Source organism: Olea europaea, chromosome 3, assembly GCF_002742605.1.
Source record: "Olea europaea var. sylvestris chromosome 3, O_europaea_v1, whole genome shotgun sequence".
In the NCBI taxonomy this organism is placed as follows: Eukaryota; Viridiplantae; Streptophyta; class Magnoliopsida; order Lamiales; family Oleaceae; genus Olea; species Olea europaea.
In genome coordinates this window covers 19,501,615-19,517,253 of record NC_036239.1, presented here as the reverse complement: position 1 = coordinate 19,517,253, position 15,639 = coordinate 19,501,615, and the positions used below count along the sequence as shown (strand labels likewise).

General features: G+C 34.2%; 2 protein-coding genes across 3 annotated transcripts; both read left to right on the top strand.

Moving 5' to 3' along the window:
- The first annotated feature begins 534 nt into the window (after window positions 1-534).
- On the top strand, window positions 535-5,527 carry LOC111388896 (squalene monooxygenase-like). The gene is made up of 8 exons (XM_023013723.1): window positions 535-894; window positions 2,123-2,234; window positions 2,328-2,502; window positions 3,569-3,737; window positions 4,015-4,233; window positions 4,345-4,620; window positions 4,754-5,032; window positions 5,203-5,527. The coding sequence occupies exons 1-8, from the start codon at window positions 652-654 to the stop codon at window positions 5,305-5,307; spliced, it is 1,578 nt and encodes a 525-aa protein (XP_022869491.1). The 5' UTR covers window positions 535-651; the 3' UTR covers window positions 5,308-5,527.
- Window positions 5,528-8,133: 2,606 nt separating this feature from the next.
- LOC111388905 (uncharacterized protein C11orf57-like) lies at window positions 8,134-11,871 on the top strand. Of its 2 annotated transcripts, XM_023013737.1 has the most exons (5): window positions 8,134-8,283; window positions 9,130-9,323; window positions 10,561-10,831; window positions 10,957-11,276; window positions 11,409-11,871. In XM_023013737.1, exons 2-4 carry the CDS (start codon window positions 9,155-9,157, stop codon window positions 11,264-11,266), a joined length of 750 nt encoding a protein of 249 aa, XP_022869505.1. In that variant the 5' UTR covers window positions 8,134-8,283; window positions 9,130-9,154; the 3' UTR covers window positions 11,267-11,276; window positions 11,409-11,871. The 2 variants fall into 2 exon arrangements, with proteins under 2 accessions (XP_022869505.1, XP_022869498.1); XM_023013730.1 differs by having other exon boundaries at window positions 10,957-11,555.
- Window positions 11,872-15,639: the final 3,768 nt, after the last annotated feature.

The window sequence follows — 15,639 nt, the reverse complement described above, 5'->3', positions numbered from 1 at the left end:
GTAAAAAGACGTAATCACATATTAAAAAAAAAAAAAAAAGGTTAAACCCTAACTTTAAGGGTCCCCCACCAACCCTGTCCTGAAGCATCGTGAGGGAGGTAAATCGCAGGTTATGCCTCCAAGGGTACAGGGTGGAAGGCTGCTTGTACACTTGCACTTACCCAAGAGCCAAATCCATATTTCAGGATTCGAACCCTTGACGCAGCAGTCTCAAGCAAAGTTGGATTTCTCCACCCTCCTCTTTTACCACTTGGAGATGTGCCCTTGGGGCAAGACGTAATCACATATTGATATTATGTTACATCGACCATGGTGGGAACGACTACTAGTTTTGATTGCAACTGCCAACTGTACACTGAATGGTCAAATTGAAATAAAAGTATAATTCCGGCGGTCAGATTGGAACAAATTTAATTTGAGTGACCCACATGAACAGACCTCAAAGCTAGGTGACCTCAAATGAAATGGCGGAAGGTGATCACGTTTTCTTGCACGTAGTCTTTTTCCCTATAAAACGCGCCAACTATTACTCAAAAATCCCGTGAATACACATAAAAGCAAGCATACATTGCATATAGAAAGAAAATTTAATCCGTTCAAAATTTTGAAATCTGATCATCATCACAAACAATTCTTGATCAATACTAAAAAATGGTGATGATTGATCAATATATTTTGGGTGGATTTGTTGCTTCTCTATTTGGATTTGTTTTGTTGTATAACTTGAGAAGAAAGATGAAGAAGAACGAAGGTTCAAAGCTTGTACATAAAGATCAATGCATTAAGACCTCAAATGACGGAATTCACCTGCCTGCGGTCGACGTCGGAAGAACTGACGTAATTATTGTCGGTGCTGGTGTCGCTGGGGCGGCGTTGGCTTATACACTTGGAAAAGTAAGGAAATACATCCTGATTTTTCGCAATTTTATCTCTATTTTTTATCATTTCATGATTTTAATAACAATTTCTGGTTGCTGAAGAAAGATGTTTCAATTTCGTATTCTCTTTGATCATAGGGTTTCCTTTTTGGCGTTATTTGGTGTTTCTCTTGAAGTTATAAAGTGATTTGAATGGTTTCGCATAGAAAATTAACGAAAATTTATTTTCTGTGAATTAGTGTAAATAATGGATTCCGTAACTCATACATTTTTTTCCTTAATTTTCCTGCATTTTCTCATTCAAAGATGCAATTAAATACTTATTTATTTGTTATTTTTCCAATTAGTTGTGAATATATACTTGGACAGTAACAATAATGATGAGTTCATGAATTACCATAAGTCCTGTTATTGCTAGCTTTAGGCTCTTAATATTTTGTGCCTTCAAAGTCTTCTGGTTAAGATCCCTCTCTTTTAAGCAAGCCAAAAGTTGATTTGCTTGCAAGTGTGTAACCGTAAGCCAGTTCTCATCAACTAGAGCATTTGGAAGATTAAGAAACTGAAAGGCTTCTTGATTAGTTTTTTTGTAGATTGTGCAAACCGTACGTATATATAAAATCTTTTTACCATGGCTCAAACAGTCAAGGAAATTTTCCGTGACACTTGATTCCATAGTGGTTTTTAGCCGTGGAAAGCGTAATTCTGTGGATTGTGCACTTTCAACATGTTAAACCAACCATCTGATAGCACAAGCTATTAGAGTGATAACGTATTTATTTATATAAACTCGGTCTTCAACATTTCTCTTGAAGTAGAGTTGAGATTCACTATTCAAAATTGACTGTCCAACTTGCTTTTCATCAATAATTCATTAACACACCATTATATACCTATTTTAAAGCACAAGTGGCAGTGAAAGAAACATTGGACATGATAATTTGAAGTGATATGCAATTAATCATTGGGTGAGCAGCAAGTTGGACAGTAGATCTCAACTCCTTGAGAGTTGAGTGTATTCATTATTCTTATCGACTTAACGTGCGCAATTTTATTAAATAGTTCATGCCGAATTGAACTCTGATCTTTGCCAACTGTAATACAATTTTAAACGACCTCTTGTGTGAACTCGATACTATGTTTAACCTCCTAAGCTAACATCTTAAGCTTTTAGAGGGGAAATATAATAATTTATTTTAAGTGGTCTTCAACACAACAACTTAATAACTTTCTACTGCTAACTGTAGGAGGGACGACGAGTTCATGTTATAGAAAGAGACTTAACCGAGCCAGATCGGATTGTTGGTGAACTTCTACAGCCTGGAGGCTATTTGAAATTAATTGAGTTAGGTCTTGAAGGTAGGTCAATACAGTTGACAATTAATTTCTGTCTCAGCACATTGAATTAGAGGAGTGTCACCGTCCATTCAAGATGTTGACATGTGATTGCAGATTGTTTACAAGATATCGATGCTCAACGAGTTTTCGGATATGCCCTTTATATGGATGGTAGAAACACTAAGTTGTCTTATCCGCTGGAGAAATTCAATTCGGATGTCTCAGGAAGAAGTTTTCATAATGGCCGTTTTGTACAAAGGATGAGAGAAAAGGCTGCAACCCTTCCTAAGTAAAATTTCTTTACTTTGAAATAGTTATTCCATTCACACGTTTCATAAATTTTGTAGTTCAAGTGCTTACTTAATCAAAAATGATTACATGTGGTTGGTATAGTTGACAATGGTTCATATTGTTGTACTTATATGACTTTTTGCTTGTGCATGAAAAAGTCAATTAAGTAAACTTTTTACTTTTTACCCTTTTATACATTTTGCCACATGACATTATCCAATTGGATAGTTAAAAAAAAGGGTAATCAGCACAAAACGTCCCTATCTTTAATGATTTTTGTGAAAAACGTCCATACCTTTCATTTTTTGACGCATTTCATCCCTACATTTATCTTTTCTTGTGCAAAACATCATTTTTCTCAATAAAAAGCTATAAAATGACTAATATACCCTTCTATTTAAATAAACAACCAAACGCAATCGTAGTTCCAAATAAAAAAATATAAAAAATTCTCCACCTCCACCTCCTCTTTTGAATTTTTTTAAAAATTGGAACTATGGTTGCAATTAATTCTTTATTTTTTTTAATTTAAATAGAATGGTATATTAGTCATTTTATAACTTTTTATTGAGAAAATGGATGTTTCTCACAAGAAAATGTAAAGGTAGGGATGAAATGCGCCAAAAAACGAAAGATATGGACGTTTTCCACAAAAATCATGAAAGGTATGGACGTTTTGTGCTAATTATCCAAAAAAAATTCATCCAATTATTTGTTGAAAACCATGCAAATGTCAACAAGGGTGTAAAAATAAAAAAAACTAATTAACGGAAAAGACTAATTAGTGAAATTAATCAAACAACTATTATAATTTCAAGTTCTTGATTCTTTGAAGAAAATTTGAAAGGATCTAGCTACATTTACATTAAGATTTACATAATGTATTACATAATGGAACATGACAATCTACCATTTGTAGTTTTAAAATATAATCAATTTTTTTATTCAATATTTTCCCTCTATATCATATTATATAATCCATTATGTAGATTTTTTATGTACAAATAGCAAAATTCAATTCAAATTTTTTTACTAATTGTCATCCGTACTGTTTTCGGGTTTAGTGTAAGACTTGAACAAGGAACGGTGACATCCTTGCTTGAAGAAGAAGGGACAATCAAAGGAGTGCAATACAAGACTAGGAATGGTGAAGAAATGACTGCAAGTGCTCCTCTCACCATTGTATGCGATGGCTGTTTCTCAAACTTGAGGCGCTCTCTTTGTACTCCGAAGGTGAATACTATGCCTAATGACACTACAGTAACTATAACTATTTAGAACATGTTTAGTATGCAGTGTTGGACGTTAAAATAGACAGTCCAAATTTTTTTCAGTTGTTAGTCATATGTAGTTCCTCTTCTTTTCTATTTATTTATTTAAATTTCCTTAGTTTCCTTGAATTGGAGGTAACTTGATTTCCATTTACCACGCATGTTTTATTGGATTTATGCACTGTATTCATTCCTCTTTCTTCTTTACCTCTATAAGCAAAATTCTACATTAAATATAGGTGGACGTCCCCTCTTGTTTTGTTGGTTTGGTCCTGGAAAATTGTGACCTCCCATTTGCAAATCACGGGCATGTTGTTCTTGCGGACCCATCGCCTATCTTATTTTATCCTATCAGCAGCAGTGAAGTTCGTTGCTTGGTTGATGTCCCGGGACAAAAAGTGCCTTCCATTGCTAATGGTGAAATGGCCACATATTTGAAGACGGTGGTAGCTCCTCAGGTACTTTTAGTTTACCCATAGAAAGACCAACTTTTATTCTGCTTACTTTCATTTACTTATTTCTGTTGCATATATTGCTCATTATGATTGAACAATACATCCATTTTTCAGATTCCTTCTCAGCTGTATGATGCATTCATAGCAGCAATTGACAAAGGAAATATAAAAACAATGCCAAACAGAAGTATGCCAGCAAATCCTCATCCCACCCCGGGTGCCATACTAATGGGAGATGCATTCAATATGCGACATCCTTTAACCGGGGGAGGAATGACCGTGGCTCTATCAGATATAGTCGTTATCCGAAATCTTCTTCGACCAATACATGATCTAAATGATGCTGCTACCCTGTCCAAGTATCTTGAGTCCTTTTATACCCTTAGAAAGGTGAGTCATATAGTTTGAACATTTCCATTCTTTCAAATGTCCTATTATGACATTGCTGAAGGAATTTGTCTTAAATACAAAATTATGGGGCTTTTAACTTAAGAATTCAAATCTTTTTTCTTTTTGCTTGCAGCCTGTAGCATCTACTATAAATACACTGGCAGGTGCACTTTACAAAGTATTTTGTGCATCACCTGATCAGGCAAGGAAAGAAATGCGCGAAGCGTGTTTTGACTACTTGAGCCTTGGAGGCATTTTCTCCAATGGTCCCGTGTCTTTACTCTCTGGTCTGAATCCACGCCCTTTGAGTCTTGTGCTCCATTTCTTTGCCGTGGCTGTCTATGGCATTGGCCGCTTATTTCTTCCATTTCCTACACCAAAACGGATTTGGTTAGGGGCTAGATTGCTTTCAGTGAGTGTCCATCAATTAACATTGTACTAAAATTTTCTTCTATTCTTCTGCGACTATAGCAATCCTTGACAATATTAAGGAAGATAAAAGGTTAAAAATCATGTTCATCATAAGGTCCAGTATGTGTTTATCCCGTGCATAACTGACGACATTTTTTTTTTTCTTAACAGGGCGCGTCTGGAATTATATTTCCAATTATGAATGCAGAGGGATTTAGGCAAATGTTCTTCCCTGCTACTGTTCCAGCCTACTACAGATCTCCCCCAGCTAATTAACCAAGGCGTTAAATTCTTTTCCTCATTAGTTGTTTCTTTTTATGTATTAGTGTGGTCTCTCCCCAAAATAGAGTCAAGACGTCACCATTAGCTTGAGAAAGAGAATTCTGTTTAAGCATTTTTTATATATGCCTAATTCTGAAAATAAATATTCCATCTCATCTTGTACGATATGGCATTTGATAATATAATAAATTTGAGAGTAAAGTTTGTTGGATAATTTAGTGTTTTAAATTTCTGGATCTTTCATGTTAAATTATCAAGAAATACAAGAATTAAAGCGGAAGCATACCTAAATCAGACATGGTTAATGCAATATGAATTTCGCGGTATGGACTTCCAAATCTACACGGAGTCTCCTTTTCCTCTCTGTGATGGGATGCAGTAGAGAATGAATAATACGTGCGTGTGATCTGGGGACCATAACCTATTTATATAGGGATGCCCTTTGACCTAATTCGACTCATCATAGAATTAGGACTTGGACCCGGTCTCTACACATATGTAAACTCATACTTTAACTGGATACATTAAAACCCAAAATCGAAGCCTTATTAGATCACTTTAATTGGGCTCAACCGAACTTGATAACCTATAATTTAACACACAATTATTCACACATACAAGTCCATCTTTAATTAAAAATCCTTACAAAGTTTTCGTGTCTATTGTTTTTGTTTCAAATACTGTTCGAAATTAAAACAAATTCGGATGTAGTTTAATGGAGTCAAAGGTTCAGGTCAAGTAATCCGCGCCGGGTTGGGTCATCTAACAACCTATCTATAATCTGTTAAAGTGTGACATTAAGGAAAAATCATTTTTTCTGGAGGATTTTAACCCCCCTACAATTCAATTATTTCAATAATACATTACTTTTCGTTTTTAGATATTTAATAAGTATTACATAATTATTGTCGTTTATGAAATTTGTGTTATTAATTCTCAATTAAGTAACATTCACATTAATGTAAATTCAATGAAGTTTCACTTGATGAATATTGAATTATATGAATTTAAAGTTATTATAGATGAATTTATTCATATTTATATACATAAAAATTTTAATGGGAGTTTAAACTTATGTGTTAACAATTAATTTTTATGTATCAAATGTAATATAAAAAGATTGCTCATTTATATTATTTCATTATTACAAAAAATTGGAATCATAAAAATTGAATTTTGAAAGTATAATTTAAGTACAATTTTCTTCTCTCAAATTTCTATACTAAATTTTATTTTCTTTAATTCGTCTGAGACTTTTCAAATCCTCCAACAAATTGGTACAAAATATTACTTTTACATACAATACACATTCAACTTTGACTAATAGATTAAAAACGGTCCTCAGCTAACAATAAAATTCAAAGGTTTGGGTCAAGTCGTTCGGGTTGGGTTAGTTCATTTCTATGACATGGAAACAGAGTTTCACATTATTTTTACGGCTTAGAATGTGTGCGTGATTTATGTTTAATTAATATCATTTTGTTTTTTGTTTTTTTGAACTCTTGAATAATTATAATGTTGCTACACCTTAAAATATGTCCATGGTTTATGCGGGTACCAAGTAATTTTTGTTTTTCAAGATTTTTAATTGATGTCCATGATTTATGTTTCATTGGTCCCAACTCCGAAGTAATTTTTGTATCTTGATGTCTAAATTTTTTTAGCCTAAAATACACTTGGGATATATGATTCATTGATACCAAGTAATTTTTGTCTTTCAAGCATATGATTAGTAATGTTATAATTACAACTTAGCTTACTAATGTTATTATTACAACTTACAATATATTCATGATTTATGTTTCATTGATATCAAGAATTTTTTTTCTTTTCAAGCTAACATGTTGTAACGGTGTTATAACATCTTAAAATATATTTATAAGTTATGTATCGTTAGCACCAAGTGTTTTTTGTTTTTGAATTATTCAATTATCAAAACGTTGTTCTATGGTGTATCTCAGATAATACATGAAACTTAGTTTTTTTGGGTACGTTGTTTGTTTTGACACACGTAAGTTAGGTCATGCATCAATAGGCTACATATTTGCAAGTCTATCTATGATTACGATACAAAGTTGAATTTACTTATGGTTTTGACACAAATAGATGTAAACATGAGAGAGAGGGAGGGAGGGAAGGTGTTATTAAAAAAAAAAAAAAAAAAAGGTTGAACCCCAATCTTGAGAGTCCCAACGGCCCGCCCCTAAAACTTTGTGAAGGAGGTAAATAGCAGGATGTGTCCCGACAGGCCAGAGAACAAGAGCTGTCTATACACTGCGCCTAGAAAATGTGTTATTTTAGAATTAGTTTAAGTAGTACTTGATTTGTAGAATTATTTTCATTTTCCCTTTTCAAAATACCTGTTTTCGAACTTCCAAACTTTTAAGCTTTTATTTGATAATGATTAAAATCATATTTTCAGTATATTTTGATAAAAATTAATAAAACGCATAATTAAAAAATTATGGATCCCATGGTTAATATTAGGTCTCGTTCGGTACCTATTTTTTTCAAAATGTATTTTTCTCTCTCTTCTTTTCAACTACATATTCTTTATTAAAATAATATTTCATGTAAATAAAAAACTTTTTCTTATTTATAACCACACATTTTCCATCAATTTACTATTTAAAAATATATTTTTACATAAAAATATCTCCCAAACACCCTCTTAATCCAATTTCCACTTATTATATGCCCGGTTTTAATGTCATATTGTATTAATTTCCTTCCTTGCCAAAATTACGAAGGCTCTAATTCTAAAACATTGGCATAGGCTTTTTTGGTAAGCCCATATATGACATATTCATTGACTTCAAATTAGCCCATCGGCCATTACGGACTCTGAAAGTTCCGGACGCTTCTATAGTTCCTCAGGAATCAAATTCCATTCTGCAGTTTCTTGATAGAATCGAAATTATAATTCGATTGTTTTGAAGATTGATTATTGCAATAGATTCAGGCATTAAGGTAACCTTCTTTTCTTCCTTTGTAAAACCCTTTCAATTTGAATAGCGTTTAATTTAAATCCGTTCTACTTAATGTTACCAGATAATTGGTATCTTTATTTATATTTTAGAATTAGAACACAATCCCATGTGATTTAATTTTTGTTCCAGATTTTGTTGTTAAATCCCTGAATTCGAAACATCATTCTGCATATGGATTTTGTATTTTTTTTTTTTTGTTTATGAACTTGATTAGTGTGTAAAAATACGGAAATCTTAGAAAAAGATTTCTTTTTGTGCATACCAAGTCATTTATCTTTTGGCTTAATGAAAAATAATTTATGAAATAATAGTCAAGGAGTTCTATTTAAATATTTGATTTTGGGAGAAAAGGAAACTAAAAAAGTTTGTACTTTTAGAGTTTACAAGTGCAAGTTTGGGCTCCATTTTAATGAGATTTTGGGAAAAATATTTTGGAATAGGTTTTTTCTTCGTTTTTTTTAAGGAAAAATTTTTGGTTTACAAGTGTAATATTATTTTTTTGAAAATTAGTTTTGAAAAATATATATTTTTGGTTTAGTGGAGCCCAAACAAGTGCGTGGAATGATGAATGCAAACTTCAAAATTTTGAATACCAATTGACTAAAGGAACTTATTTTTCTTTTCTTTGGGCTGAAATGTACGTGGAAAGTGGATATTATTTTTCAGGAAATTCTTGATTTAAGACTTGTAAATTTTTGAACACCAAATGTGTTTGCTTGCATTTTTTTTTTTTTTACACGGGTTAGTAGATGGCTCAGGCTGGCAAGATATCGTTGAGCAGAACATGGATTTTGTAATCAGGAAATTCTTTACTTGTTTTCTCCAGGAACCTGGTCTAGAGGAGGTTAGAGATGGATTTGGAGACAGAGAATAGAATAGCTGCTATTCTATTGAAAGAGGCAGCAGAGCTGCGTAGACAAGCTGAGAAGGAGGGTGTGCATGCTTATGTTGAAAACCCAACTGTTAGGAGTCGTCCCAATTCACGTTTCTTAAGTGCAACTGTTCTTGGTGTGCAACAAGGTTAGTTTCCATTGCTATGAAAATGGTTTCTTTTTTGTTTTTGTTCAAATATTTTACCTTGTTAGCCTAAATATCGGGGAACTTATTTTTATATGGAAAACATGAACAAATTTAAATTTAGATTTGTACTAGAATATGTGGTTTTATTTCATATTTTGCAAAACAGCCCACCTTGCAATTATAACCTAACTATTTATCCAAATCTGAAAACTACTGTGTGAAAATTCTGGCTTCGATTTCTTCTCCACGATTTGCTGCACATTTTACGTCATCGAAGCATTAAATGCGTTTATTTGGGTACAATAGAGTTGTAATTCATTAGTTATTCTACATGCTAGCCAAATCTGGGAAAAAAAAGAAGCATCCTCCTTGAATTAATAACATTCACTAGTCACCAACAACAACGCTAAACTCACACTCCGCCCTCTGCCCTTCTCCCACTTCTTTATTTCATTGACTAGATCTTCCTTTGCTTCTTAAGAGAGAATGTGAGGGTTCTGCTAGAGTGGATTGAGGAAGATCAACCATTTGAGTTTCATTCTGTCATGGCATGTATTTGGTCCCTTTATTTATCGTTTGGTTGATTTTGTTGGGTAGAGTAGCTGGAAGTAATGACACATGTGGCCCTATCTTTTGGACCTAGCACGATTCTTTACGCCCCTGCTTGGCCCCTTTTAAAATTTTAATTTGTTTGCTACAGTATCATTATCCATCACACATTCACACAATAAAATATTCTACATATAAGCCAACAAAGTTTCTTTACTTTTTAACCGCACATTCTCTAAAAAATACTATTCAAAACTCTTTAATTTTTCAAATAATGTGTGTCCAACAAGGGCTAAATTTTTTATATTGTGTAACCAGGAATGTATAGATTAATGATGAAGATAGGAAATTCATATGCGATAACTGTACTGAAGAGAAGCCAAAATTTATTGTGGAGTAGATCCATTGCGTTAATTAGAGATTCTGGGGATTTTCAGTAGCTGAAAGTACGTCTCTTTTCGTCTGTAGTTTTAACATTGATAAAACTGTGAGGGTTTGTGCGTGCATGAAATATCAAATAAGTGAAGGTACTATTTGTCATTTAGCATCAGAAGCAGTTTTTTGTGTTTTGTAGGGTTTCATTGATAATGAAGTTCTTGTTGGATTTTTCCTGTTATGTTATCTTCTTCTGTCATAATTGATATTATTTTTTCTTTATATTGTGCCTCTCCAAATGTCACTCTCCCAGCAAATCGTGCTGTTGAGGTAAACGAGATGTGGCAATTAAGGCAGAAAGAGCTAGAGCTGGATAATAGGCTTAGAGGAACAAGAAATGAAAGTAAGGGGGGAAGTGGCAGGGGTGTTTCTAACCCTTCCGGAAGTACAAGTAGGGAATGCTATAACAATGAGTCTCATGCAAGTGCTTCATGTTCAACAAAGAAAAGAGCTACACGGGAGAGTCATCCAATCAAGGATGATGGTCTAAGGGATGATGAGATAGAGGAATTTCTACATGCAAGGTATCCCTCCCCCAAGCACTTTCTTGTCGTCTGCTTGTGTGCGTCTGTGCCTGTCAACTTGTGCACTCGCTCTGCTCGACTCCATTATATATTTAAGTCTTATTGGACTATCTTCTGGATGATAGGATCAAGAGAGGCAGGGGTGCTGTTGGATCAAGGATGGATGAAAATGGTCCATACCTTCCGTCTAGTTCAAATTCCAAGCAAAAAGAGTCAGAATACCACGATGCGGAGCTTAGGAAAAACCATATTTTGCTAGGCCCTGAAAAGTCTTTTTCATTGGAGTCAGATGACGAATCTTCTGTAGATAAGAAAAAAAGGGCAAAGATGTCAGGCTCAAGCAAACATCACTCTAAGAAACATAAATCCAAAGAAAAGTCGAAGCATAAGAAGAGAAAGAGGAGGGATGAAAGAAAGAGCAGGCATGACAAATGATGGTTTTATGGTATATTACTGTTTTTCAGCTAGATAGTTCTAACATGTATCAGCTGTGTTATTTCAAATTATAATTCTTGTTTGTACACTGTATGAAAGAATGTTTTAAACAATTCTATTGAACGTGTCCCCTTTCTAACAGCTTGACCTTGTGTTGGGCTGTCTTTGGCTTTACAAGAGAGATGTGGAACCAGAAATGAATGGGCTTATCCACCGATTGTTATTTTGTGTGTCAAATTCTAATGTTGGCCCACCTGTGTTATTAATGAACAAGTAATCATATTGAAGATGAGCTGCAATAAAACGATTTGAAGCTTGAGAGGCTGCTGCGAAATAATGATTTAGTCCGTATGTATGACATGGGAAGGATAACTCGCTATCAGAGCTATTCCCACTTTGTATGCTTGAAATGAAGTATTTATGTGGACCATTAAAGTTGCTATGCTCTTCAAGAATCAAGACTTTCAGTAATTTTGGTGGTTTCAGAATCAAACAACCAACTTCAAGTGCAACTGCACAAGAAACAGAATAAAGTTATCAGTTATTTAATTGTAACTTGGTTATCACTTTCATTTCTTGTCAAAGAAATTAAACGGGCGGCCTTATTTGATGATTTTATCATAGTTTACTTTAGATTTTTCCTTTGGATTTACATTTTATTCAGTTTCTTTAGGAGTGTATGCTTGTCAAGATAATTTGTTGTGCTCATATTGGTATCAAGAAACTGCTTTGTCCCCTTTCCTTTGCTTCGATGGAATGATTGATTGCTTGCTTGCCAGTAGGGAATGACTGATCTAAGAAAGAAAAAGAACTGGCAATGATATTTGATACCAACAATAATGATAGTCCTACACACTTGGGTTACAAAGTCAGATAACAAAGTGACGTGGACGGCCAGGATTAAAACGCAAGCGACGGCTGGGATTGAATTCTAAAACATTTGCAAACCAATTAGGCGCCATACATGAAAATCCTGTCCGGTCTGATTTCTCTCCCCCCATTTCTCTCTGCAACCTTCGTTCTCACTCTCCTCCATTATTCTTCATCCATTACTCTATCCCAGAAAGGAGCCATCCCCGAAGCAGTAACATCTGGCAGTCGGCACCGGCATTTACCTCACCTCCCTCCGGCGTCATAAAATCTCTCTTCTTCCGGCCGTCAATCTCAATCAAAACAATGGAGAAAGGACGCCAGAGGGAGGTGCGGTAAATGCCGGATGTTACTGCTTCGGGGACAGTTCCATTCTGGGAGAGAGTAATGGATGAAGAATAATGGGGGAGAGTGAGAACGAAGGTTACAGAGAGAAATGGGGGAGAGAGAAATCAGACCGGACGGGATTTTTATGTATAGCACCTAATTGGTTTGCAAATGTTTTAGAATTCAATCCCAGCCGTCGCTTGAGTTTTAATCCTGGCCGTCCACGTCACTTTGTTATCTGACTTTGTAACCCAAGTGTGTAGGAGTAGCATTATTGTGATACCAATTGGCCAGCAAAATACCTGTACTACGAGCTTTGCTAAAGAAACGAAATAATGCATCTAACTTATTATATTTACAGTTTTTGTGGTTTGTGGAAGACTTGGCTTGTTTCCTCTTTTACAGTAATACATGGAGTGGGGGAAAAACAAAGTTAATGTGATATGATCTGGAGAAGGCCTGAATCGATTGAGAATTTGTTGATTGTGGTCAAAGGGTTAAAATCAAAATTCAAGCTTAATTGCAAGCCAAATGAGGTTGATTCAAGCAATACAATCAATAGCCTGAGCCATGGAGTACATGAGGTCGAAGTCGATATGATCCAAAGTGCAAGTTTGATGTTAGGGCCAATGTCTAAATCAATGTGGAACAGCTTGTGAATGAAGCTGAAGTCGGAGCCAAACTAAGGGGGTGTTTGAGCCACATTATTTTGGTAATAATGCATTCTTGAATAGTGTATTGATGGAAAATGTGTGGTTAAAAAATAAGAAAAAGTTTTTGATTTGCGTGTAATATTATTTTATTGAAAAATGTGGTTGAAATGATGTCAAATCACTGTTTAAGAATACATTTTTTTTTTTAAACAATGTAGCTCAAATAGGCACTAAATAGCAATGCAACTGCAAGGCATTACCTTCATGCGGTCGCACAGAAGCCAACAGGGAAAAATTGGGCGTCAAGCAGTTGAACCATGCGACTGCACCGAATTTGCCCATGTGGTCGCACAATTAATTCCGAGCCAGAAATTCGCGAGTTTCCAAGTTTAATTAGAAGACTTATCTTTGATATTTTTGCCATATTAGGAGACGTGTTTTACCTTATTAAATTAGGATTTTAGAATTTATTCCTTTTTTTTATATTAATTTTTAGGGTTTTAGTTTTAGTATAAATAGTTCCTTTTTTTCATATTGTAACAAGTTTTATGATGAATGAAAATTGAGAGTTCTCTCGTTTGAGGTGTGATGCTTCACTTTACAAAACTTATCAAGATTTAACAAATCTTGTGTCGTTCACAATTATGCAGGTGAGATTCGTAAGTCTTGTGATTAGGAGGTCGTAAATTTAATATATCTACGGTTGCCTAGTTCATTGTTTAGGGATTAAATCCAAAATCGGCGATTATTGGCGTTCTTGGAAACTGTTGCAATCTCGTTGTCGGTTCGTGAGTGTTCGTTGCTCACGGGTTCGCATCATAAGGATCTCAAAAAGGAGAAAAGATGAAATGTCACCTTTATATCTTCAGAACGGAGGTATTGCTAATTGCTTCGTCTAATGGTGAGTATGATATTCCTTAGTGTCTCACTGTTGAAGAACATAATAAAGTAACAAACTCAGAACTCACTGGTGCAACAAGTAATTTTTTGAGGTGGGTTCTGTCGGATGGGATGAGACATTATATCAGCGGCACTTTTCAGCAATGCTCAATTCTAGTCTGATTCTTGCCCTTTTGCAAGAATGTCTTTAATAGACGGTCTAACCAACTATTTGAATTCAAAATTCTAGGATAGGTATACTGATGTGTCAACATCAATATGCCTCATTGACATCTCTTTACGTTGATTCAATAGAAGCTGGGTCTTGAACAAGAGCTGAAACACATTCACTGTCAATTCCGGTAAAGATGTTTCGTTATAATGGTACTTAATACAAGGGTCGTCCTATGTTGTCAATGACATTGTGGTCTTGTTTCAGCAGAACCACTACAAAAATGTTTTGAAGATGTTGAGTAGCTTTCTATACTTGAAAATACCTGCAAATCTATAATATATTAAAATATCACATTAAGGCAGAATAATTTTTTGGATACTTCTAACCTCTTTAAAATTTAATTATTTCAATAATACCTTACTTTTCTTTTTCGAAATGTAATAAATACCACATAATTATTATCATTTATGAAATTTGTATTGTTAATTCTCAATTAATTTCATTCACATTAACTTTGATTCAATGAATTTTCATTTGATAAATCTTGAATTACATAAATCTAGAGTTGTTATAAATGAATTTATTCATATTCATGTATCTAGAAATTTTAATAGGTGTTTAAATTTATGTATTAACAATTAATTTTTATGTATCAAATATAATATAAAAAAATTGCTCATTTACAATATTTTATCATTACAGAGAATTTGAATCATACAAATTGAATTTTGAGTAGGGCTGGGCAAATCTCCCGAACCGAACCGAACCGATCGAACCGAACCGATCCGAACTCGACGGTTCTTGTCAAATTAAATACCCGAACGGGTATCTGAATTGAGAACCGACGGGTACGGTTCGGTTCTCGGTTCTAGACCAAGAACCGAAGAACCGAATAAGAACCGAATCTTTCTAATTTTTTTTTATATTAAGTAAATCAAATTATTTTCATTTTAATTTTTTCTAAACAAATTAACAAATTAATAATTTCTAAATCCAAATTTTTGGCCCAATAATTTGTTTCATTTCTAATTTTTAATTTTTGGCCCAATTACCCATTTTATTGTTTCATTTCTTAGCCAAACAAATCAAATCCACTAAATAACCCTAAACACCTACAATAAAGTGCATAACGTTGTCTCGACTCTCGCACTCACTCTCGCAGCCTATCTAATATTCCGAAACCTATACAATCGTCAGCCGACACTTTGACCTCCGATCGAAGCCGTGACTTTCCCCGACTGAAGCTTTGATCGTAGCGATCATTTGAACAAGATAGTTTACTAATCTCTGACATTCCAAAACTATTGAATGTATCATTAGTCTTATTTATATAACATTGTTATAAATGTTAAAAAATTTAATTATAGTACAGAACCGAACGGAACGGAACCGATCCGAATCGAACCGAATGGAACCGAACCCGAACGGTTCCATAATTATAATTGGACCCGACGGTTCCATTTACAAGA

Bases quoted from the DNA above. Each gene is read 5' to 3' on its own strand.
- LOC111388905 (XM_023013737.1), top strand. From the start codon at position 9,155: ATGGATTTGGAGACAGAGAATAGAATAGCTGCTATTCTATTGAAAGAG. The intron at 9,324-10,560 runs GTTAGTTTCCAT...TCACTCTCCCAG, and splicing joins TGTTCTTGGTGTGCAACAAG to CAAATCGTGCTGTTGAGGTA. The intron at 10,832-10,956 runs GTATCCCTCCCC...TCTGGATGATAG, and splicing joins GAGGAATTTCTACATGCAAG to GATCAAGAGAGGCAGGGGTG.
- LOC111388896 (XM_023013723.1), top strand. From the start codon at position 652: ATGGTGATGATTGATCAATATATTTTGGGTGGATTTGTTGCTTCTCTA. The intron at 3,738-4,014 runs GTGAATACTATG...CATTAAATATAG, and splicing joins GCTCTCTTTGTACTCCGAAG to GTGGACGTCCCCTCTTGTTT. The intron at 4,234-4,344 runs GTACTTTTAGTT...TCCATTTTTCAG, and splicing joins AGACGGTGGTAGCTCCTCAG to ATTCCTTCTCAGCTGTATGA.